This window comes from Carlito syrichta, unplaced genomic scaffold, assembly GCF_000164805.1.
Source record: "Carlito syrichta isolate Samal-C Ts95f unplaced genomic scaffold, Tarsius_syrichta-2.0.1 Scaffold303700, whole genome shotgun sequence".
Classification (NCBI taxonomy): domain Eukaryota; kingdom Metazoa; phylum Chordata; class Mammalia; order Primates; family Tarsiidae; genus Carlito; species Carlito syrichta.
The window spans coordinates 132,221-158,114 of record NW_007247796.1 but is presented as its reverse complement, the minus strand read 5'-3'; the positions used below and the strand labels follow the sequence as shown (position 1 = coordinate 158,114).

General features: G+C 38.2%; 1 protein-coding gene across 1 annotated transcript in view; it reads right to left on the bottom strand.

Annotated features, from left to right (window-relative positions):
• DNAH5 (dynein axonemal heavy chain 5) overlaps nt 1-25,894 on the bottom strand; it is a gene marked incomplete at its 5' end in the record, with an annotated part of 277,065 nt that overhangs the window by 119,443 nt on the left and 131,728 nt on the right. Inside the window, 7 exons of the mRNA XM_008059081.1 lie at nt 3,139-3,292; nt 7,035-7,165; nt 12,596-12,768; nt 15,179-15,377; nt 17,147-17,370; nt 18,640-18,853; nt 19,041-19,163. Coding sequence (XP_008057272.2) covers nt 3,139-3,292; nt 7,035-7,165; nt 12,596-12,768; nt 15,179-15,377; nt 17,147-17,370; nt 18,640-18,853; nt 19,041-19,163 — 1,218 coding nt within the window. The remainder of the gene's footprint in view (nt 1-3,138; nt 3,293-7,034; nt 7,166-12,595; nt 12,769-15,178; nt 15,378-17,146; nt 17,371-18,639; nt 18,854-19,040; nt 19,164-25,894) is intronic.

Sequence of the window (25,894 nt, the reverse complement as noted above, 5' to 3'; positions counted from 1 at the left end):
AAAAACATTCAAGCAATTTTGGAAAGGTATAACAAAAGTAAAGAGAATTTATACTGCTATACTTATGGACTTACTCTAAAGCTACAGCTATTAAGAACATGTAGTATCAACTCAAATACAGAATAAGTGAATAGATAATCCATAAACACACATGCATGCTTGGACAAAAGTTAGGAAGCAAAATAGAGTGCAAGGTCTTCCCCTTCCCCAATAACATGGAAAAACTGGACATTTGTATGGAAATAAGCTTATATCTTGTATCTCTGTCTTATTCTAGGTATAGATATTTCAAAACAATTATACATAAAAATGTGAAAGGTAAAATCAAAAAGGTTTCTTTGAAATAGCACAGGATAAAATATCTTCATGAAATTAAACAGAATTTTAAAAAGTATTACCCCAAAATCAACAGGTTGATTAACTGAATTTCATTAAAAATAGAAACATCCCCACAGTCAGCATACTGCTAAACAGAAATTGGAATCATTTCCCCTGAAAACTGGAACAAGACAAGGATGCCCACTCTCACACCTCCTATTCAACATAGTTTTGGAAGTCCTAGCTAGAGCAATCAGAGAAGAGAAGGCAATCAGGAGTATCCAAACAGGAAAAGAGGAAGTCAAGTTATCACTCTTTGCAGATGACATGATCCTATACCTTAAAAACCTAAGAGAATCTGTCAAAAACCTCCTTGGACTGATAAAGGACTTTGGCAAAGTCTCAGGGTACAAAATAAATGTGCAAAAGACAACTGCATTCCTATACACAAATAATAAACAAACAGACCCAAATAAAAAGCTCAATTCCATTCACAGTAGCCACACACACACACACAAAAGGAATACCTTGGCATCTTCCTACCAGAGATGTGAAAGACCTTTGGAATGAAAACTACAAAACACTGCTCAAAGAAATCAAAGATGACACAAACAAGTGGAAAAATATCCCATGCTCATGGATTAGAAGAATCAACATTGTGAAGATGTCCATCCTACCTAAGGCAATCTACAGATTTAATGCAATACCCATCAAATTACCAGCAACATTCTTCTCAGGCCTAGAAAAAACAATACAGGAATTCATATGGAAACACCAACAACCAAGAATATCCAGAACAATCATCAGAAAAAAAAAAACCAGGTGGTATCACATTACCAGACTTCAAGCTTTACTATGAAGCTACCATAATCAAAACAGCTTGGTATTGGTATAAAAACAGGCATATAGACCAATGGAATAGAATTGAGATTCCAGAAGCAAAACCTCAGTTTCTCAACCAACTCATCTTCAACAAAGCCTCCACCACCTACCACTGGGGAGAGGAGAATCTATTCAGTAAATGGTGCTGGGAAAACTGGCTGACCACATGCAGAAGACTCAAACCAGACCCCCATCTGTCCCCATATGCAAAAATTAACTCTAAATGGATCAGAGACCTAAATGTAAAACCTCAAATCATAAGAACCTTAGAAAATGCAGGACACACCCTTATGAAAATTGGAACTGGCATCCAATTCCTGAGCAATACCCGAAATGCACAGGCCATAAGAGATAAGACAGACAAGTGGGACCTCATTACGCTGACAAGCTTCTGCAAAGCCAAAGAAACCATCAAGAGAGCAGGGAGACAGCCCACAAACTGGGAGAAAGTATTTGCCAACTCCAGGTCTGACGAAGGCCTAACATCTTGGATCTACAAGGAACTCAAACATGTTGAAAAGAAAAAAGTAAACAACCCCATTATAAAGTGGGCAAAAGATATAAACAGGCACTTCTCAAAGGAAGACATCCGAGCAGCCAACAGACACTTGAAGAAATGTTCAATCTCACTAATCATCAGGGAGATGCAAATCAAAACCACACTGAGATACCACCTAACTCCAGTCAGAAGGCCATTATCAATAACTCAAAAAATAACAGTTGCTGGAGAGGGTGTAGGGAAAAGGGAACACTTCTACACTGTTGGTGGGAGTGCAAACTAGTGCAACCTCTGTGGAAAGCAGTGTGGTGATTCCTAAAAGCTCTAAATATCGACCTCCCATATGACCCTGCAATCCCCCTAATGGGAATATACCCTGAAGAACTCAAATCCCTCTATCAAAAAGATACCTGCATACGAATGTTTATCGCAGCATTGTTCACAATACCAAGAACCTGGAACCAACCATGCTGTCCTCAAAAGAGGACTGGATTACAAAAATGTGGTACATAAACATGATGGAATACTATGCAGCCATAAAAAAGAACAAAATCATGAATTTCACAGCAACCTGGATGGAACTAGAGTCTATAATACTGAGTGATCTCTCACAGAAACAAAGATCTGAGTATCACATGTTCTCACTCATATAGTGGACCTTGAACATCTACCATAATACTATAAAAAAAGGACTGACAGTGGTGGGAAACTATGGGGGCGGGTAGGGAGGGGAAGGGAGGTGGAACTAATGGTATTCAATATCTGTCTGGGGATAGGGAGACATCCCTTATTAACAAGGGTGCCTGAACGATGCACATTTGTATACCTAACCCTTGACTGTACCCCACAACTTTATGATAAAAAGTGTTTTAAAAATAAAATAAAATAAAACAAAATACACAAATAATTTTTTTTTAATTCAGTGTCTCACTCTGTCGCCCTGGCTGGAGTGCAGTGACATGATCACAGCTCACCACAGCCTCAACCTCTCGGACTCAGGAAATCTTTCCACCTCAGCCTCCCTAGTAGCTGGGACTTTAGACACATCCAGGCTGGTCTCAAACTTCTGGCCTCAAGTAATCCTCCCTCCTTGGCCTCCCAAAATGCTAGGATTACAGGTGTGTGCCCCTGCACCTGACCTGATTCTATTATTAACTGCAAAGTTGTAGCCTGGAAGAGGGTAAATGGACACACCAAAAAACTAACCAGTTTTTCTTCTAACCTCCCTCTGTTTTTTCTCTTGTCATTCAGAGCATTCATTGACCTTTTAAATGCTTAGCTCAACATTTTGATGAGTTTTATTCTTCAAAGACCAAATAGAAAAAGTCATTCTTCATACCGATCACCTAATCCCCAATAGCACTTATTCAAAACTCCAATGGAAGGAAATATGGAGAAATCTAAGAGACAAAACACACGAAGAATAAATGAACGCCTACCTCACCCGATGATAAAACATTGTTCATATATTCCAGAAATGATTCATCTTTAATCTCATTGTCTGTGAAAATAAAAGTGATTCCTTTGCCTTGCTGACCAGCTGTTCTATACAAACCCTTCAGGTCTTCCATCAGATTTGATGTGTTGTAGGATCTAAAGAAATATTGTCATTGTGTCATTAACTCAAGTATTTTTGTGGAAAAGAAAGAACCTTATAACCATGCTTTATGCTATTGAGCTAACAAAAAAATGCTGTTTTTCCCCCATAATACAAAGTATGTATTGCACATGAATGTTACTGGTTAATTGATTTTTTAAATTCTACATTTCATAAAACATTAAAATTAGTGGGGGTTTTTTGTTTGTTTGTTTGTTTTTGAGTTGGAGTCTCACTCTGTCACCCAGACTGGAGTGCAATGGCCGCTCCCGGCCACCACAGCCTCGACCTGCTGGGCTCCGGCAATCCTTCCACCTCAGCCTTCCAAGTAGCTGGGACTACAGGCGCGCACTACCACGCCCAGCTAATTTTTTATTTGCTGTAGAGATGAGGTCTTGCCAAGTTGCCCAGGCGGGTCTCGAACCCACGGGCTCAGGCAATCCACTCGCCTCGGCCTCCCAAAGTGCTGGGATTACAAGCTGAGCTACCGAGTTCGGCAAAAATTAGTGTTTTTGTACAAAAAAGCACTAGGGTGAAAAATCAATCCAAAAGAAAAATAGAATTTCTGTCACAACCTAATGTAACTTGAATGTGTATATGTATCATCTTGAAAATATTTTTTGGCAATGATAATAGAAAAGTCAGATTCGATTATTGGTATCTAATTGGCAACTGGTATTTGAGAAGACATCCCACAAACTAAACTAAACTAAATTAATTCAAGTTTTGATTATATGGAGCAAGGGAAATGTCCTGTTATAAACAATGGCTTCCTCATCCCAACACCATGATTACCATTGCATCTTTTGTAGTCTACATAAAAGAGTTCATTTTCTGAGCAATCAGTATGCTGGAGTAGGATCATTAGAAATGTTATTAAATATCCCACTCTAAAAATTATTTCACTAACAAAAGCAATCCTTAGGTGGAAGTCAGCCTACAATCAAGAAATATTAGAGAAGTCCCTCAGTGAAGTAGTCCATTACTGCCAGAAATATAGATAAGGCTATTCCAATCCTGGAGACTCAGACTTGCTAAATTATTATTTGTACTTTGAGTCATTAAATAAACTCAAAATTCAGAGCACAAGAGCAAATTGCTATAAACTCTTTTTTTGAAAGCTACTTAGTTTTGCTTTTTCTAAGTTCCATAACCTCTATCCTAGAACTGGAAATACCACAACCGTGCATCAATACTTCTAGAAGACATCTAGAGAAGTGAGATACAAGAGATCAGAAAAGAAAGCATTTCAAAGACACAATCCTCCTTTTAAAAAAGAAAAAATTCAAAGGAAAACATCTCTCCCAGCTTCTTGTGATATGGGGGAAACTTTTAAGCCAGTCTCTTGCATCTTAAGGGCCCACGGCCTCAAATAATATGACCTGAGACATCTAACAAATAGATGTGCTTCCCAAATGGCAGGTTCTTGCATCCCAACCTTGTCCAAATGGCTGTGTGTCTTAAGGGGTAGGAAAATGTCTTGAAGGCCATGAGGAGGAAAGGAAGACCTCAGTCTTTCATCCCATCAGTAATGCGTCATTCCAAGTACAACACGCAGAGGAACTAATTTACCACAGTGAGAGTTGTGGTAGGGTATGTCTGCTGAGGCACTGTGATGTAATCAAAGTCATACCAGAGTAGAAACCAGAAATCCTATAATCAACCAGGTCTAGGCTGTTGGGCAATTTACAGCCTTTCAGGGTTTCAGCTGTAGGATGGGCTATTGCTATCTGCCCTACTAACTCACAAAACTCTTTTGAAGATCAAATTAGCTCATGCATATAAAAGTGCTTTGAAAACTACAAGGTTTATACAGATGTTAGGAACAAAAATCTCAGAATCTAGCCCCATTCCTATGCAGGTAATCTTATCTTACTCAACTTCTATTCATAAACCAGAAGAATTATATATAACTAGAATTATTTCTTTCTGTCCTAGTATTTGAACAAAACAGCAATCTTTAGATGTATTCTCCAAGAAGAACCTTATAATTCAGACCAAGCTCAAACTGTAACAACAGCTTGAAAATCTCGATCTCCAAATCCAGTGGTTAACAACTTTTCACTTTTGTCCTCGCAGCTGTCTATGGGACTCCCTCAATGAGACTGGTCAGAGGCATATTTTGCACATCAATGCCCAACAGGCAAGACTTCCTGCTCCCACTCCTAGAAATGAACCTCAAATAATTTTCAGCCCAATGAAATTTCCCAAACTGGCCTCCTGCTTCTAACCTGATGTGGGTTAATCTGTTTCCCTTCGGTGAGTCACTCCTGTTTATTGTTTCATGCTTGCTTTTCTTGCTAATTCTGTCTTCTCCCTGCAGTACTCACATACATGAGGACAACTCCTTTGAGGTTCCCTGTCTTGATGAGTAACAACACCATCCAGCTAGTTTCCCAAGCCAGAAAACAGGAGGCCTCAAGTCCAAAAGCTCCAACTTCCTAATGATCTCTTGCATCTCCACCCTCCATTCCTCCATTCTCACTGCTCCACTCATGTCACCACCATAGCTTTCCCTGAGCCCTGAGACTGTCGTATAACTATTCCAATTTGGACCCTTCCATCCATTTTCTATACATAAAAAATTTGACATCTCCTCCCTAGTGACAACTCACCAATGGTTTCCTATCACTCTAGAATGAAGTCTCAGTTCTTTATCAGTCCTTTAAAGACCTCTATTTCTCTTTCCTTCCCACTTTCCACCTTATGTTGTACACTCATCCATGTTTAATGTCTTCTAAGACCGATCCTTCCTCCTGGGACATGCCTCACTGCTCTTCTTCTCTGAGATAAGTCTGACTCACATTGAGGTTTTGTTCTAATCACTTTCTCCAGGAAGTCTTTTCTGATTATCTCTTGGGCTAGGTTAGGAGGCCCTGCCTCAGGCTTCACCAAGATTTGCCCACATTTATTTCCTTATCACAGATAGTACCTATGAAGTACACCTGATTCGATGGCTTGCTCAGCTATCCATCCACCTTGAGTTACTGCAAGCTCCATGATGACCTCCAAGATTTTTCTTGCTCACTTGGCCAGTGCCTGACATACAAGGAGTGTTCAATAAATATTTTGGGCTGGGTGTGGTGACTTATGTCTGTAATCCCAGCACTTTGGGAAGCCAAGGAAGGAGGACTGCTTGACGCCAGAAGTTTAAAACCAGCCTGGGCAGCATAGCAAGACCTCGTTTCTACAAAAAATAAAAAATGAGCCAGGCTTGCTGGCAAGAACCTGTTAGACCCAGCTACTTGAGAGGCTAAGGTAGAAGGATCACCCGAGCCCAGCAGGTCAAGATGGAGGTGAGATGTGATCATGCCACTGCACTCTAACCTGATGACAGAGTGAAAACCCCCGGTTCAATCAATCAATATTTTGAAATGCTTGAAAGAGTCAATCCATATAAATGTTTCATCTATGTTTCCATCGTATTAACATTATTGAAATCTGAATTAGCATTAAATAGGGACATATTTCTTCTAAAATGCACTAAAAAGAATACCCATATCATATATAACATAAAAACAAGAAGGCAGCTACTCACTAAATGGGAGGTTGATATATTTCAAAATCAAAATATTAATGTGGAATTTAGGAGGCTGAAAGGGGGAGATGACAAATCATTCCATTCAAGAGGGAAAATTAGTGACTCTTTATATATAAGAAAAATGTATTCTTAACTTCAGATGGCCTCTGAGTACCTTTAATCAAAATCCATTTGAGGTTAAAGTAAAAACTTTTTACCTTGTCAGAGTGATCTGGAAGGAAGCGTAGCCAGCAATGAAGGAAGCCAACCTTGTCAGGCTCTGCTTTCCTGATCCACCCACCCCGACCAACAGGGCATTTCCCCGAGGAGTACAAATGACCCGAGAGATCTAGAAAAGGAATAGAAGAAGCATATATGTAAGTATTCTAATTTTTCCTATTTATTCAACATAAGCATACGGCCAAATAATTATTTTGTTAAGACATAGGTGTCTCAAGATCAGATTTGAGAGATATACTGGTTCAAGGAATGAGGGCATTTCTGAAATAGAACAGTGTTTGGGACGCACTGGATGCACTGGTGACAGTGGGCCATGCCTTAAAGAGCTAGGAGGAAACCCACATAGAAATTCAGCACACATCCCAGGCTTTGGTTGCTCTGAATTTTCAAGGTGCTATATAAAGAGGACTTTGAGGTTTCCTTTTAGTTTGCCCAACCAAATACAGTATGATAGGAAAGAGAACAGAAATGTCAGAATAAAGCCTACCCTTGGAACACACAGCATTCCACATGTCCTCCACATTTGAAAAGTTCTAGAGAGTACACTGAAGGAAAGAAAAATCCCCAAATATAGTATAGACATTGGAATTTTTTTTTCTTTTTTTATTTTTTTTTTGGAGTTGAATTCTCACTCCATCATCCAGGCTGGAGTGCAGTGGCACACTCATGGCCATCTCAGCATTGATCTGCTGGGCTCCGGCGATCCTTTTGCCTCAGCTTTCCAAGTAGCCAGAACTATAGGTGCGCACTACCATGCCCGGTTCATTTCTTGATTTATTGTAGAGACAAGGTCTTGCCAAGTTGCCCAGGCTGTTCTTGAACCCGTGGGCTCAGGTCATCCACTCGCCTCTGCCTCCCAAAGTGCTGGGATGACAGGCTGAGCCACCAAGCTGGAATTTTTTTTAAAGAAAGAAAAGAAGCACAAACACCCTCCTATTATTTGGCAAAGACAATGACACTTAAGGTATCTAACAAGAGTGATTTTACAGGTGGGTCAGGAGGCCACTCCACACTGGTCAGTAGACCCAGACCATTCCAAGTCCCCGTGGGAGAAGTTCATGTTTATTAGGCTGCATTGGCTGTTGAATGAACTACTTATACCATCAGGCTTCCAGCCCCACCTAGAGGGCATTCAGTGTGGAATTACCCTTGACACTCTTTTTACCGTGTGTGATAACTGTTTCCCTTTCCCTCTTAAGTGCAGTTTGAACCAGGGATATCACTGCAATATCCACTTTTCTTAGACAAATGATAGAGGGTGGGCGGGACCGAGAAGGGGTCACTTCCCCATGGCCAGAGAGGATGTTTCAATCAACTGCACGCTCTGTATTCCAAGGATAGGTATAATTCTGACATTTCTGCTCTCTTTCCTATTATCCTGTATTAGATGGACAAGGGTTCTGCATTTGCCAAGGTTAGGTTGAGCATCCTCTCTCATCATTTCCTCCACCAGTTCCTACCTCCACCGGGGTATATTCTATTTCTATAGAAGATTTTGGGTTATTTCCCTCAATTTAGTGTGAACTGAGGGAAAAGACCATTTCTCCTGTGTCTATGTGGACCTGAGAACCTGCAGGACAGTGTTTTCCCATTCTCCAGCTTGTCCCTTCTGTGTGATTGCTCCCAAAGTCATTGTACTGGGAGGGGGTCATACATGTCTCACCATATCTGTCCCTGGTACAAGGGGCACAAACAGGGCAGGTAGGAGCTACTGGAGGCCACAGTAGAACTTTCTTTGTCTTTCCTTGGTTGCCACTTTTCAACCATAATCAGTTCCTTTGTTTGATGTGGGTGAATATATTAGGGGTTTATATAAATGTTGTTAATTAGGTATTAAGGAATCTTTATCCCAAAATTTTGCCTGAAATTGGGCTGAGATCTTACATTAAAATGCTCCATTTCCAGTTTCTGATGTGAGGAAAACCCTTAAAACATGTTTGACAAACAGATATATAAACAAAGAGAAGGCTTTAGACGCAGACTCAAAAAATTCAAAATCTAGTTAAAAACAGAGATTATAGGAGAAAGCACAGTCAAGTGCAACCTTCAAATAGGGCTATTTTTGTCCTATTATATCTGGATTGTTGGATGCACTTTTTAAATTCCTTAGCATGTATTTAAGAATTAATAATAGCTGGATTCGGTGGCTCAGCCTGTAATCCCAGCACGTTGGGAGGCCGAGGCAAGTAGATTGCCTGAGTCCGTGAGTTCAAGACCAACCCGGACAACTTGGCGAGACCTCACCTCTACAATAAATTTTTTTTTTAAATCAGCCAGGAGTGGTGGCGTGCACCTGTAGTTTCAACAACTCAGAAGGCTGATGTAGAAGGATCCCCGGAGCCCAGCCTGGGGTACAGAGTGAGACTCCAACTCAAAAAAAAAAAATTAATGATGACCACCCAGCCCTGCAGGCACTCATGCTGGAGCAGAGGACAATGCAACATGTTGAACACTGGCCCAGAGATAAGAACAATGGAAACAGGAGGCCAAGGAAACATCGCCCCCTAGACAAGGCAAGTCTTAGGTGTAGAGCTGGAATTTGACCTAGATCTTGAAAAGTGACTAGAAGTTTATTATACAAAGAAAAGTGGCATACCAGGAAGGATTCAGGCTACTTTCTAAGAAGGAGAAATAGGACACACAAAATCTTAGGGTCAGCAAAAATCCTGGGATGTCCCTGTAGGGTGAGAATTTCAGTACCAGGTGAAGAAACAGCAGATGAAGTAGCAAAAGGTTGTTTAGGGCTATTTTGGGGACTTGCACTAATTCTAAGCTCTGTATCAAGATTCTCCTATATAATCATCTCAGCAGCGGCTCATCCTGTGACAGTGTACCCGCCTTCAGAATCCACCTTCTGGTAGGGAAACAGACATGCACACAGATAAACTCTCTCCACGCAGTACAGTCAGGGAATGCATATTGGTGAGGTGTTCCAGGATCACAGTGTGTTTAACCATAGGCAGTTCATCTTTCTGATTACACACCATGCAAGAGCATGACCCAGGAGGCTGGAGGGTAAGCAGGGGCTAGATCGTGAAACAACCTGTACACCATGTTTTGAACTTTCACCAAAGAGGTATCACAGAGATATACTGTGTGTTGAAAGAAAATCGAGACTTTAATTAAGAAAGGAGCTAAGAAAGGAGCTCGGTCTCATATCACATCCTGTTTGGCTGCAGTTTTTGTCTCCAGTTCTGTCTCTTGGCTTCTATCGTGCCTTGTAACTAGGTCACGTATTTCAAGGCTCACAACCGCATGACATGGAGTGTAAATGTGCATGCAGAGAAGACAAGAGAGTAGAAGGCAGGATCCTCCGGGAAGATGGAGAGGAATGTAGCATTTCGGCCCAAATCTCCAGTCCTAGATTCTTTGGTCAATTCCAGAGCAGACAGGCAAGAGGATAAGAGTGAAGGAAGACACCAGCAAGGACCCTGGGCTGAGCCACCCACGACTCCAATGTCACACCCAGACAAAATAAAGCACTCAGCAGTGCTCCTTTTCTGGGCTGTAAAACAGGGCAGGGGGTGGCAGGGAGAGAGTTCTGGCAAACTTGCTCAAGCACAAGACTGACATAAATACACTCATCTTCAATTGGAGTTACAAAATCCCAGGCTAATCAGACTCCATCTCCAAAAGATAATTTGTCATGAAGTCGCCTGGATTTTTGGAAATAGGAGATGGAATAGGAGCTTGCTCTGTCCATTCCACGCATTGACCTGGTATTGCAGTTCTTCCCAGAACAGTGCATCCCCTCTGGGGGAATAAGTTGTGTTGAAAAGTAAGAGTTGGTCAGGCACAGTGGCTCAAGCCTGTAATCCCAGCACTTTGGGAGGCTGAGGTAAGGGGATTGCCTGAGCCCATGGGTTCGAGAACAGCCTGAGTAACCTGGTGAGACCTTATCTCTACAATAAATCAAAAAATTAGCAGGGCATGGTAGTGCGTGCCTGTAGTTCCAGCTACTTGGAAGGCTGAGGTGGAAGGATCGCCAGAACCCAACAGGCAAACATTGGGGTGGCCGTGAGTGTGCCACTGCACTCTAGTCTGGGTGATGGAGGGAAACTCCAACTCAAAAAAACAAACAACAACAAAAAAGAAGTTAGACTTCCTCTTTGTTTTCTTGCTCTTAATTATTAAATATGACAAAATGTGTATTCTTCCTGAAACACTGGACTCTTCATCAACTATAAACTTAGAGCTGATTTCAAAATGTTGTTAATATTTGGTTTTGGAAGAACTTTGGGGCTTATAATTTAGTACAGATGTCTCAGACTCTCAGAATTCACAGTTGCCTAGCTAAGTGCCCTCATGCTGGGAAGACTTGAATAGCCTTTCTGTCATCCTTCCTTTCCCAGAGGAATTCCAACCTTGCAAAAATGCGTTTCTTGCCTACTTGCAGTGAAAAGGATCAGGGAGACATTTCCTGTTTTCAGAGGAAAGGTTAGCTAGACAACCTTAAAAACCTCTCCATTTTGTAAAAGCAGTAATTTTTAGAGGTGACAATTTGTAATTACATATTCATTCCTCATGATTAAACCTAATTCATGGAAGACAATCTCAAATTGTTTTCTTTCTAATTGAAAAGATATAATCTGGAAACGTAATTGACATCAACAAAGTGAGAATGCCAACAACATATTTTAAATGGCATTATCTTGCACCATAGATAAGTAAGATCACATAAGTTTTCAAGTAAAACAATTTTTTTCCAATCTTTAAGAATTAAGTGTCCTAAAAATAAATATTGTAATTATTCATATGACAAAGTAGAATGGAAATTATACTTTTTTTGGTAGATTTCATTCTAACAGAATTATCATTTGCTCAAAGTCAACTGTCTATATGCTGTTTTTTAAATTATTAATTTTAATCATGTAAAATACCCGTAAAACCTACCATCATAAGCATTTTAAATGCATAGTTCAATAACATTAAGTACATTCACTTTGTTGTGAAACCATCACCACATCCATCTGCAAAACTCTTTTCATCTTGCAAAACAGAAACTCTGTCCCCACTAAACAATAACTCCCCAGTCCCTTCTCCACACGGCCCCAGCATCCTCCATTCTACCTTCTGTTTCTATTATTTTAACTTCTCTAGGTACCTCATATGAGTGGAATCATGTTGTATTTACCCTTTTGTGTCTGGTTGATTTCCCTGAGAATAATGTCCTCAAGGTTATGCACTACTTTTAATATGATATTCTTTGCATGATACAAAAATAAGCAGACATTGCTTATGCTTTGAACTCAGATGTCAACCATATTCATCCTATATGGTGCAAACATTAAGCTGGAAACTGTATAGCACACTGAATAAAATTATCACATTACACATTTGAAGTACATGTGCCCTTGTTTCAAGCCTCTAAGGTGTGACATGTTGCCTTCAGTTTAGAAATTAAATTGGAATATGGCATTGGGTTTATTTTTAAACTGAAAATTCTCCTAGGAGATGAAAATAAAAAGGGGAGAGGATTCTGGCTTGAAGCCAAGAGTCTGTCACTTCGGTAAGGCACTACTCCGTGTGACTACTGTACCTTGACTAAGTGAACCATTGCATCTGCAAAGAACACCATGTCCATGCCAGCGCCGCGGACGCTCTCATTATAGAGCTGCAGGAACATATTCAAACGCTCTTTTAGGTGATTAAAAGATTCAATTGGCTCATAAATTTTGGGCATTTCAGCATCAGCCTCCTCAGATGTTTCACCTTTGGTGGGAAAGAAGAATCAGTTAAGTTTCAAATCCCAACACTTTACCACTTCTTTCAACCTAAACTAATGCACTCAAAGCTCTACAATTTAACACTGAATCACTTTTATTTTCATCAAAATGCTACCGTATGCATTTTTAGAAGAAAGAAAACAGTGTAGAAGCGTTAAGAAACTTGGGATTAAATGCAATGTTCGTTCTTTCCTGTCTAGAAAGAGCCAATTTCAAATAAGGTAGCATTCACTGAACTGAATTTGAACCCACAATTGAATATTGCCATTTCAAAGATATTCCCAGAGACATTAGCTTAACGGTCAAAATAAAAGTTAAAAAAGCGAGTATTTAACATCAAAACCAACAAGGGAAGTCAAGAATTACATGGTTTTTTAATAAAAATTAAAATTAAAAGGTCATTGCATTTGCTCAGGAAATTTTTTTTTTTAATTCAGAAATTTCAGGTAAGTAATAAGGATCGAAGTGAATTAGAGGATGGAGTTGGAGAGTTGAGAGAAAATAGAAAGATAATTTCCTAAATAATTAAACATATTGAATAATTTCACTGGGAAAAGATATATTAAAATGAGTATACTTGCTTTTAATTTGTAAAACATATCAGTGTAACACTTTGCCAGTGTTGACTATAAAGCATAATGCCAAAGGAAGAGCTATACTTGGCATATATAAATTCACTGTCAATTAACATTAGTCACAGTAAAAAAAAAAAGAAAAGTAACACATTAGTTGAATACACCACTAAAAACTTAGAAATTTACTAGGTACCAGAATAGTGAGTAGATCTTCCAAATACATATTATTTACAATTGACCTTGTCCTAATATAATAGGATATTAAGCTGTTTATGACAAAGCAAGAGAATTGATTTAACATAATCATGAAGACTAACCTATCCGCAAAGCTTTCATAATCAAATTTCATAGTCACACTCTTTCAAAAATGCTCAATGGAGCTTTAAGAAATAAAATGCTCTGAAGTCACAAAAGGTTATGTGTTTACCTCTATACCCTCTCCTACCCCAAAAAATATGGCAGTTGTGCTTTGGTCCTTGAAAATCATAATCTAATTATTCATGCTTCTGAATTAGAGGGAATAAAATACATACATTCTAATTTCCTTGTAAAAACACCCTTACCTTACAGGATTTTTGTATGTGTTGGACCTAATTTAAAACAAAATATACCAACTTCTTTCTGTAAAAGATCATGCCAACTGCATAGCCAGCAATAAATACTGTTTTGCGCCGGGCTCGGTGGCTCAGCCTGCAATCCCACGCCTTTGGGAGGCTGAGGTGAGTGAATTGCCTGAGCCCATGGGTTCGAGACCCGCCTGGGCCACTTGGCGAGACCTCATCTCTACAATAAATCAAAAAATTAGCTGGGCATGGTAGCGCACGCCTGTAGTTCCAGCTACTTGGAAAGCTGAGGCGGAAGGATCGCTGGAGTCCAGCAGGTTGAGGTTGCGGTGGCCGGGAGCAGCCACTGCACTCCAGTCTGGGCGACCGAGTGAGACTCTAACTCAAAAAAAAAAAAAATACTTTTTTGCATTTGTCACCCAGTAACTTTTGATAGATCACACATATCATTATCAAAGCTAGCGAGGGGCTGTCTGGTCATTTCCAATGATTTGGAAGGTATAAACAGTATGTTTTTAAACATTTTTTTAAATTATAGACTTAAAATTCATCCTCAGTACTAGAAGAGGTTATTAAATGACAGAAAAAAAATTGGAGCCCTGCCTCTTTTCGTAAGAAAAGTAAATACATCTCCATTTTTCTTGGAGCCATCATCACAAAAGCTTGGCTCCATATCACCTATCTTTTCAATGATATTTAATGACCTCATATAATTGAAGGTTTCTCTTTTCAACATTCAGGATTACCTGAAAAATAATAATGATTGTTGTTACGTTTGTTATTTTATTCTTCAGTGACTCTAGACCATAGATTGCCCAAGCCACTGTACAGGTAATGTTCCATTTATTCCCCACAGTGCACATAATGCCTATATTAACACTTCCAATTTTTATAAATGAGGAGAACGAGGTTCAAGAGAGCTCAAAGATGCCCAGCTCATTAATGTGGAGTGAATTCCTTCCTCAAATCCAGCTCTATCTGCCTGACTACAAGTCCTGTACACTCTCTTCTACTCTACCCTGCTTGGACCAATGTCAATGTCCAAGAGTGACAGGTTAAAAATAATTCATCTTTCAACTCTATGATTATGCATTTATTGATTCATTCTGTATGTGTTGAACACTTGCTATGTCCCAGGTTCATTTCAATAAATTTGGCTAGCTAGAAACTCAACATTCCTAAACGGAACCTTCTGTCTTCAGAATTCCATTTCAGGAACCCCTTTTGGGGAATTCCCAATTCTGCTCCAATAGTTTACCTGTAGTTTCAGGTGCATCTCTCAAGAAATCCACAAAATAAGTGTCAATTCCACAATCCACCAAGAGCCTTTTCTCTTCTCCAAACTCCTCCTCTACTAAACTTACTAAAGCCTTATCAAACCAGGTCACATCATCGGACACCGTGAAACGATCAGCTATCACACGTTTACATTCATGCTTCCACAGCTTTAACAGATCCTGTTGAAAGCATAATTAAAATGCATTATTAATTCCTATGATGTCATAATTGGGAATTCAGGTTGACAGTACTGTAGAGTATTATCCTTCCTGATTTAAGATGCAACACATTAAAAAGTTAAAGTTAAAATATGCTTGACTTGGTCTTATTCAAGTATATTAAATAGAAAGGAGTCTATTCATTTGCAGTCTCTAAATTAAAAAGAAAACATTCTCAGACTAAACTATTAAAAATCACCCTGATCAATCGATGAGTTAATGGTCTGTGTAAAAGTCTTAGGTTTGTAGTAAATTACATTCATCTGACCAAAGGAGAATAAAACATATAATGTATGAACAACTCTCATGTATATATTAAAGGTATAATTATGTAACATAAAGTGAAGAAAATGTGTGACAAAAATCTGGATTATCTGAACAAAGGAAGCACTTAGTCCAAATAGTCCAGGACCAAAAATTAACCCAAAGTTGAGAAAATTGTCAATGCTTCTGTTTCTATAGCAAGAATAACAAATGTCTGTCTAAGCTCATTATTTGATATAGAATGATTGGTGGAAATTTCTTAGCTTGGTAACATTTTACAGATTAGAAGATTTTGAAGCCATTTCATTACTAATGATAAAGTATTATTTGGTTGCCTAAATATAAATGGAATTAGTGAAATTATACAATGATTTAGTTAAGACAAAAATTCATGATAATATCAGTTGCTGGAATTGTTTTTGCTGGTTTAAGATAAGCACCAAAAATGACACAAAGAGTAATCTTTGAGAACTAAATTCTGCAATTCCACTAATATGTAAATAACTTTGAGGAAAAAGTTGAGTGAAAATGTTTACTGCGCTAAACTTCTCCCAATTTCCTGTAATAAGAATAATGAGTTTTCTCCAAAATATCTAGTCTTCAAGAGTCACTAAGTATGCTGATCTAAGGATCTCAGGCAGAGTGTTTGTTTGTTTGTTTTTTTGTTTGTTTTATAGTCAACACTTGATGTGTTTAATGATAGTTTTATTGATATTTCAACTGTGTCTGTGTGTTTATAAGAAGTCCTCTAAAACCCATTTGTTTAATTACCTCCTCAGCTCTAGAAAGGAGGAAAAAGAGGTCAATCCTGCCTTTGCTTGAGCATATTAGGCTATCTGTTGGGGTACAGGTGAAGCATACTGCATTTTTACATACTATTGTTAATTTGAAAGGGATTCTTATCACACTGGAAACTGTCATATGCAACTATATGTACAAATGATCACTTTTCTATTAAATGAAATGTCTACCCTGCTGCCTCTTTTCAATCTCACCAACAAATATAATTCTCTTAGTGCATCTACTTATATAGAAATGAAAGATCATGAATGATTAACAGCAAAATCTTATTTATAAAGATAATTACTTTTTAGGTTAAAATATCAAGTTTAAAATATAAAGACTGCTATGTAATAAAATCAGTAGTAATTGCTTTCTTATTTAATATAAGAAAAAACATCTTCTTATGGTGGGAAAATCAATTGTCTCTTTTATTCTAGCCATTAGAAAATGATTGTGTATACTATTTCCTTAAACATAAATTTAATTTAATTAGAATTAGAATTGAAATTTTCTTACATATTTAATTTTTTTTATTTATTTTCATTGAAAAGCAGTAGAAAAAAGAATCCCATGTTGAAACATCCCAAAATATTTTCATAGTTCAAGTAAAAAAATTTTTTAGTAATCTGGAATGTATGATTAATAGCAATATTATTTGTTTTTCTGTCCTAGGTTCCACTTACATCTGGTTCCTGGATGACCTCTGAAGTAGTGTTCAGCATTCCCTGCCAGATCCTAGAAAGATCTCGAAGGTTAAACACATAATGGAATTTTGCAGGGGTAGGGAGCATTTTAATCTTGGTCATCTGCCATAGTCGGCGTGTCAGGGGCACCAATTTTGTCACAGTATCTCTGACTTCCTCTGAGAAACCCCTTGGGATACAGTAGTAGCCTACTCCAATCACACCTGAAAAGAGAAAAATCATAACATCATGGCTAGCCATTCAATAAACCAAATGAAGATGAAAAACATTATAATGTAGAATTGGCACAAATGCCATTATACACTTTAGTAGATAGCCACATATGAAATAAAATTATATGCAGTAATGTTCTCTTGCTTCTTTAAACACAGTATCAAAAAATAGATATAGACTTAAGTCAGCATTCAAAATACTGAAAAATTGCATAAGAAATACTGCTAAAACTCTAGTTGCACTAATTCAATATTATTAGATGGGCAACAGTGATAGATATATAAAATCATCTTATAAAAATATAAGAAAATGTTTTTATAAGGCCTGTAAAGATGTCTCCACTCTGTTGATGACTTTCTATGCATTATAAAATGATTTATTTTATAAGTAAAATTTTTCAGGCAATAAAGACTAATTAAAAATGGTAATATTCTTTCTGGCCCACTTTACTTTTCCCAAGTTTAGATAATTCTAATGTCAGTTGGTTTCCAAACTTTGTCCAGTGCAGTGATTAAAGGAAGATTACTGCCATACTAACCTGGGGCACTCAGATGGCATTTTAGTCTGCCAGATATTAATTAGATAATCTTAATGAGTTTTTCCTCAGTAATAGTTTCAGAAATTGTAAACCAAATTCTAACACAAATGCATTCAAAACTTTATACTCTTTAATGCAAAGTTTAATTCCAAAATCAGTCAAAAGTGTATTTTTGTTACTGCATTAAATACACATGATTATTTATTCGGCTAGTGGTCCTTCAGATAAATTATCTCTGAAATGTTACATATTTAATTACTCAATGACTTATTACAGTCCTGCAAACTACTCTGAAGATTGGACTATGGCTTAATCTCTTCTCTGTGCACCGTTATTTATTTGGCCGAAATCAATATATGGGTTGATTAGAGTAACAGCAGTATAAACTTTTGACATGAAATATAGCAATCTAGACCTAAAAAATATATACCCATTAGAAAATGACCTCATCTCCATGTCCATTTAGTGTTTAACCTCCTTGTTTAAGAAGCTATCAACAGCTAAGAAAATATAGGTAAAAATATCTGCCTAGGCACCCAATTCAATACACATCTGGAACAAATCCCTATATGAAACAAAATATACTATTTGAGTGGGATGGGGACTGTAGACTAAGCAACCACCCAATGCTCTTTCTTTGTTAACATCTGGGTGGATGTATTCTCAAAGGAACACAAGCAGGTGTTCTTCTCTCCCCATGTCCCATTAACACCTATTTTACCAAAGATCTTGTCCATGGAAGCTTCGGAGGGCAACGTGCAGTTAAATATAGAGAACTGCCTCTTGAGTCTTTGAGGTATGTCGTTTCGTCCACCCCCAGGATGGATCATGGCTGCCAAAAACTGGATGTCCACAATGCTGGTAAATTCCCCTGGCTTCTCTAGGTTATAGAATCCATTTTGTTCCATCAGCTGCCGTACTATTTCATTCGTAACCTAAGAAAGACAACTTCCAGAATTAAAACATCATTTCTTTATATCCCTGAAACCTACCTCCTTGAGTGTTTCCTGAAAAAATGAACTTTATTGGGATTCAGGAATTGTATGTAGAAAAATATTTACTCATCAAAGAATAAATCATGGCTGAGTTAAAGAGATACAATGCACAATAGGGTCAATATACCTGATCTCCCCATTCATTGATTATTGGCATATTCACATCATCAATAAAAACAGTCATCTTCTTTCCTGCAGGAGGACCATATGTTGTACCCATGCGCTTATCCACATAGCTCTCTACTGTCCTCTGTGAAACAAGAAAGACAACAGAAACATCTGTGACTACATCTTCTTAAATATGGTCAATAATTTTTTGAAAATCAAAAACTGGGGACCTTTGAACTGACAGGAGTTCTTTAGAAAAAGCCAAAGTTCCCCCTTATTTCTGAAAAAAAAACTCCTGAAGTACACAACCCTTGAAAATTTGACTTAATTTAGGAAAAAATGAAATTCTAATTAATGTAAATTTTGAATGGGATAAGACTCTTCTGTCCATTTCTGAAGATTTATTTTTGTCTCATTGTGCCTCTGCTGAAGATGCTATAATTCCCACTGTTCAAAGCTCTGCTAGAAGTTTTCCTGTAATCAGAGATGAAGCTGAATAGGGCTACTATCCAAGAAGCTTCTGAGGTCTGTGCTCTGAGCTGTGCAGCTCATCATGGTGTGGAGGCTGCAACTGGCTTCTGTCGCTTGACACAGTCCAGACCCACTCCTTCAGGGCAGATGCAATCACATTGAACAACTTCTCATTCCTCAACACAAAATGAAGAACAAAGCCTACTTGTGGCTTCTCATCTCTACATTCTGAGCTTAGGTGGTACAAGACAAGATTGCACTGTGCTCTGCAAAAAACTTTCTGGCAATATGAAAAAGAATATTACAACTGATGGAAGTAGCATTGGAAAGAGAAGGAGGAGGATATGGGAAAAGGACTCCAGACTCTTGACTGGTATTTTCATTTCCAAGGTAGTGCAATGTAGTATAGGAATCAATCATTCATTCAAAATGTATGTTCTCAGTAACCAGAGTCAAGTACTGTAAAGAACACAGAAAGGGTTTCAAAGTTCTCAGACTCTAGAAGCTTCAAAACTTAAAGACCTCATTTCATTCCTACCACTGTAAGAATCTACTGATGCATGACTTTAAATCATGTTAAAGCTTATGTATAAATACAGGAGAAATGGAGGTACATTAAGATAAACTTAATTCTCCTTCTCCTATTCAAATGTGTTTTATTTCATGATAAAGAGCAAACCAGTTAAAAATGACTTTTATAATCAGATTCAACCACAAAATGAGACAAAGACATGAACAAGAATCAATACATCTGTCCTCGGAAATTTTCACAATAATTTCAAATTGTAAGTTTATATCATCATTTAATGAATAATAAGCAAGATATGTGGAAATGTTTTATTTTAAGTAGAAGAATATAAAAATATATTACAACTCATTCAACTACAAAATAGATCTCCCATGAAGTAGTGTAATGACAAGAAGAATTTCATATTCCTCTGACATAAAAACAAACTGTTTAATGTACTAGGCTAAATTTAACTCTGCTTTTCAATGAATTTAAGTGCGTAAACCAATTAATAATCTCCTGACACCACCTTATGGCCATCTAGATTCCAGACATCCCCATGTTTATTAATAAGAAGATTTTATGCCTTAAGGAGTCTTCTAAGAGTTAAAAAGCCATAGATGGGATACCTAGACTAATACAGAGTAATACCCACATCCTCAAAACTTTTTTCCCTTTGTTATGACCCTAGTTTCTCTGGAATGATAGGAAATCACTAGTAAACTACTTATCTCACAAGAGATCTAAATTGACAAACAAAAACAAAACGGGGAAAAAACGAAGTAGCTTGTAAACCTGGAAATTGAGACTTTTTCTATTTTTAGAATTGCTGACCATTCAATAGTTACTTAATCAATTTTGGAGTTTGATGAGACCTCCTGAAGGCCTGAATTACAATTCAGGTTTATTATTTCTTATCCGAACTGTTTGGGAACAGAAGTCCTATCTTGGGGATGGGACTCAAGTCTAAGCACAAACTTCATTTATGCATTATATATACCTTATACACATAGCCTGGTGGTAGTTTTATACAGTATTTTTAATAATTTTGTGCATTAAACAAAATTTGTGTAGACTGAACAATGTACATTGAAGATTCTTGCCTGAGGAAATTTGGGCATGCACAGAAAAGATATCTGTTTTTCCTGGAGGTGCTGAATAAACCATGTGTTGTGTGACTGTTTTCTGACTATGATCTATCACATGAACTCAGGTGTGGAATTTTCCACTTGTGGCATCACATCAGTACTCAGTTTCATATTTGGGAGCATTTTGGATTTTGAACTTTTGCATTAAGTATGCTCAACCTATAATCACACACATGTATATCTATCAATTTGGGGATGGTTAGAAAAACTGTACACTTTGACAGTTATCTCCATCTTGACTTTTCCTCTTGGATGTTCCAGAACATCACAAAAATAAACATATCCAAACACAGACTCCTCTGACTTATTCACCACAAGGTCTGCACCCCAACTCCTGGGGGCTCAACTCAGAGATTGGCACTAACTACCCAACTGCCCCATCCAATCATTTCCACATCTAGTATCACTAAGTTCTATTATAATGTCAGCACTACTCTTGAAAGTATCTCTTCTGATCTGAACAAATGATATGTACTCATTTCATTATTTGTCTTTCTCACAGGAATCAACCTCACAATCTCTTAAATTTCCCTCGCTGCCTCAGTCAATCTCAGAAATTTCTTTATAAGTCATATGCAATGTCTATAATGTGTGATATATATATATATATATATTGAGTTGGAATCTAGGCTGGAGTCCAGTGGCACACTCATGGCCACCCCAGCATCGACCTCCTGGGTTCCAGCGATCCTTCCACCTCAGCCTTCCAAGTAGCTGGAACTACAGGCACACGCTACCACACCTGGCTAATTTTTTATTTATTGTAGAGATGAGGTCTCGCCAAATTGCCAGTGCTGATCTCAAACCCATGGGTTCAGGCAGTATACTTTCCTCAGCCTCCCAAAGTGATGGGATTACAGACCAAGCCACTGAGTCCAGCCTTTCATTTAATCTTTAATTTTCTGTCTCCCAAAGAATCATACTAAGGAATTGCTGATCAACTTTGTAGTATTCTACCACTCACATTCCTCCCAATCACTTTGGTCTGTGTTCCCATCTCCTCCATTGTTTTGGTAGTATAAACCACAGTTCATTCAATAAAACCAAGTAGGTAGATTTGTTTATTAGATTATTTCCTGCCTCCCCCACTAGGATGTAAGGAGGGAAGGTATCTATTTGGTCCTCTTACTCATCATTGCATCCTCACTGTTTAGAAAGAAGTCTGGTACTAATTATTTATTGATGTATATTTGTCATAAAGATAAATAAAGAAACCCGAAGTCACCTCTGAGTTTTCTTGCTCTCTCCATGCTCCTCCTCCAACTACATCCACTCAACCAACCGCAAGACCTGAAAGTTCCATTTCCTAACCACAAATGGAACGCTTCCTTGTTCTGTTCCATTCTCACTTTCACCATCTTGGTCCAGCCCAAACTCTCTCCTGAAGAATTACCACAACCATCTCCTCTTAGATCTCTCTGAGTGCAGCAATGTCTCTTCGATCTCCATCCCCACTCTGTAACCAGAAAGAGCTTCCTAAAGGGCAATGCAATACTGCTCAACGTTTCAGGGATTTCCCCATTCATGACTTACGGAGAACTCCATGATGCCCTCTCCTTAGCCCTTCCAGTCTCCTGTCTAGGCAACCCTTCTCACTGTCTTTGTTCTGATCCCTCCAGGTCTTAGTTCATTTGCACTCAGTCAACAATTAAACATATACCATGAGTTTATACAATCTTACAGATAGTATAAGATGCTGTCAGGCTGACTATGATTCTCCAATTTCAGAGTACAGTTATATTTTAGTCTCAAAGAACAGCACAGATTTCTCTTAGTGTTGGCCTTTACTAGAGACATTAATTTTTTTTTTTTTTTTAAGTTGGAGTCTCACTCTGTCGCCCAGACTGGAGTGCAGTGGCCGCTCCCGGCCACCGCAGCCTCGACCTGCTGGGCTCCGGCGATCCTTACGCCTCAGCCTTCCAAGTATCTGGAACTACAGGCGCGCACTACCACGCCCGGCTAGTTTTTTTTTACTTATTGTAGAGACAAGGTCTCGCCAAGTTGCCAGGCGGGTCTCGAACCCGCGGGCTCAAGCAATCTACTCACCTCGGCCTCCCAAAGCACTGGGATTACAGGCTGAGCCACTGAGCCCAGCCGAGACATTAATTTTTTTAAGTCAGTAGCTGGTTTGAGAAAAGTAACATATATGGAAGATCTTCAGAGTCGATATTTCACAAATCAAATTTGACTAATGTTAATCCTGAGAGACATTTCTGGCTTAGAAATGGCTACTCTAAAAATATGTAAATAAAGATCCCATCGTGGTTACTGTAAACCAGTCTATGAGATGATTCTGAGCTAGGAGCCTATTCTGAGCTAGGAGACCTAAACCTAGGGGCAATTGAATTTTCTGAATTAATTTCACAAGAGACAAGTTAGTCTTCATTATTCCTAAAAATTAATATAACATTAATATTAAATTTCCCTAAGTAATGGTCGACCCTTTCATTACATAGATTTCTGTAATTCCCTAAAGATATGAATCTGCTCCTCCTCTGGGCTCCATATTACAGTACTTAGATTGCACCATAAGTAGCACTTACCACATCAGCTATACCTGGCTGTGCACATGTCCGTCTCCCCAGTTAGACAAAGAGCTGGACACTGCTGTAGAAGAGGTATGGGCAGGATCATGCACTATTGAAGAGATTGTGCCTTGTCTAGTTCTTGGGTTCACCGTTCATCCAATCATCTTTGTGAATAGGACATAGCACAAAATCTGCAGAACTTGCATGGCTTTCCATGACAGCTCGGACTGGGTTTCATGTCAGGAAAAGAAGGGTTAAACAACTGCTTCTCACACTTATTAGCTCTGTGATTTCATGTAGATCATGCAAGTCAAAATATTTCGTGTAATATTTTGGGATCACAGTGCAGAAATAGGAATGTATATAAAAATATGTAAGTCATATAGACATACATATATAGGCATATATATACAGAGTATTACACATTAATGTATATATGAAAGTACTTGGTGAGCTTAATGCATTATAAAATGTAAAGACATTTTATTATTTTTATGTGTACCTCTATATGCCTGCACTAAATCATTTTTCATACATACTACATACAATTATAGGAAATATAAAATATACTTAATTTTAGGTTTCCATATATGCACCATTAGCTTAAAGATAAAAATGGAGAGTTATGCTCCTTTAAGAAATCTACTGCCTAAATAATATCTTTCCATTTTATTATAATTCAGTAAAAACAAATGAAAATAGTCTTACATTAGTAAACTTTGAAATGCTCAATAGTATATTATAAAAAGTAAAATATATCAAAAACATGGAAATACAAGAACACATAAATAGAAGTTAAAAAATAACGCAAGTACACTAAGTGATAAATCAGTCCCTTGAATTTTACTGTGGATACAGAAAGACATTGGAAGGAGGCCTGTGAATGTGCAACACAGCAGAGTGCATGGGAACCCGGTTTCCAGCTTTGGTTCTGCCACCAACTAACTGAATTTAGATAGTGCTTAAATCTCCTTCCACCTGAATGTGTTAATATTAACAATAAAACCTGACTTTTTTTTTCTTTGTTTTTGCTTTTTTAATGTATTTTTTTATCGATATTTTTTATTATGGTTTTGTGGGCTACAGTTAAGGCTTAGGTATACAATTACGTTTCATTCAGGTACCCTGTTGACAAGAGGTGTTTCCCCTTCCCCAGACAGATATTTGCTACTGTTAATCCCATCCCTCTCCCCCCCCCAAAGTTTCCCAGTACCGTCAGTCATTTTCTTACAGTATTACATTGGATGTTCAAGGTCCATTATATGAGTGAGAACATGTGATACTCGGATCTTCGTTTCTGTGAGAGGTCACTCAGTATTATAGATTCAAGTTCCATCCAGTTTGCTGCGAAATTCATGATTTTGTTCTTTTTTATGGTTGTGTAGTATTCCATCATGTATATGTACCACATTTTTTTTAATCCAGTCCTCTTTTGATGGGCAGCATGGTTGTTTCCAGGTTCTTGCTATTGTGAACAACGCTGCGATAAACATACGTGTGCAGGTATCGTTTTTATAGAGTGATTTGAGTTCTTCAGGGTATATTTCCAGTAGGGGGATTGCGGGGTCATATGAGAGGTTGATATTTAGAGCTTTTAGGAATCGCCACACTGCTTTCCACAGAGGTTGCACTAGTTTACGCTCCCACCAACAGTGTAGAAGTATTCCCTTTTTGCCACACCCTCTCCAGCAGCTGTTATTTTTTGAGTTGTTGATAATTGCCAGTCTGACTGGAGTTAGTTGGTGTCTCAGTGTGGTTTTGATTTGCATATCCCTGATGATTAGTGAGGCTGAACATTTCTTCATGTGTTTGTTGGCTGCTCGGATGTCCTCTTTTGTGAAGTGTCTGTCCATATCTTTTGCCCATTTTATAATGGGGTTGTTTGTTTTTTTCTTTTCAGCACGTTTGAGTTCCTTGTAGACCAGAATGTTAAGACTTTGTCAGACCCGGTGTTGGCAAATACTTTTTCCCAGTCTGTAGGCTGTCTCCCTGCTCTCTTGATGGTTTCTTTGGCCTTGCGGAAGCTTGTCAGTTTAATAAAGTCCCATTTGTCTATCTTCTCTCTAATGACCTGTGGGTTTCGAGTTTTGTTCAGGAATTGGATGCCAGTTCCAATTTCCATGAGGGTATTTCCTTCATTTTCTAAGGTTCTTATGGTTTGAAGTTTTACATTTAGGTCTCTGATCCATTTGGAGTTAACCTTTGTGCATGGGGGATA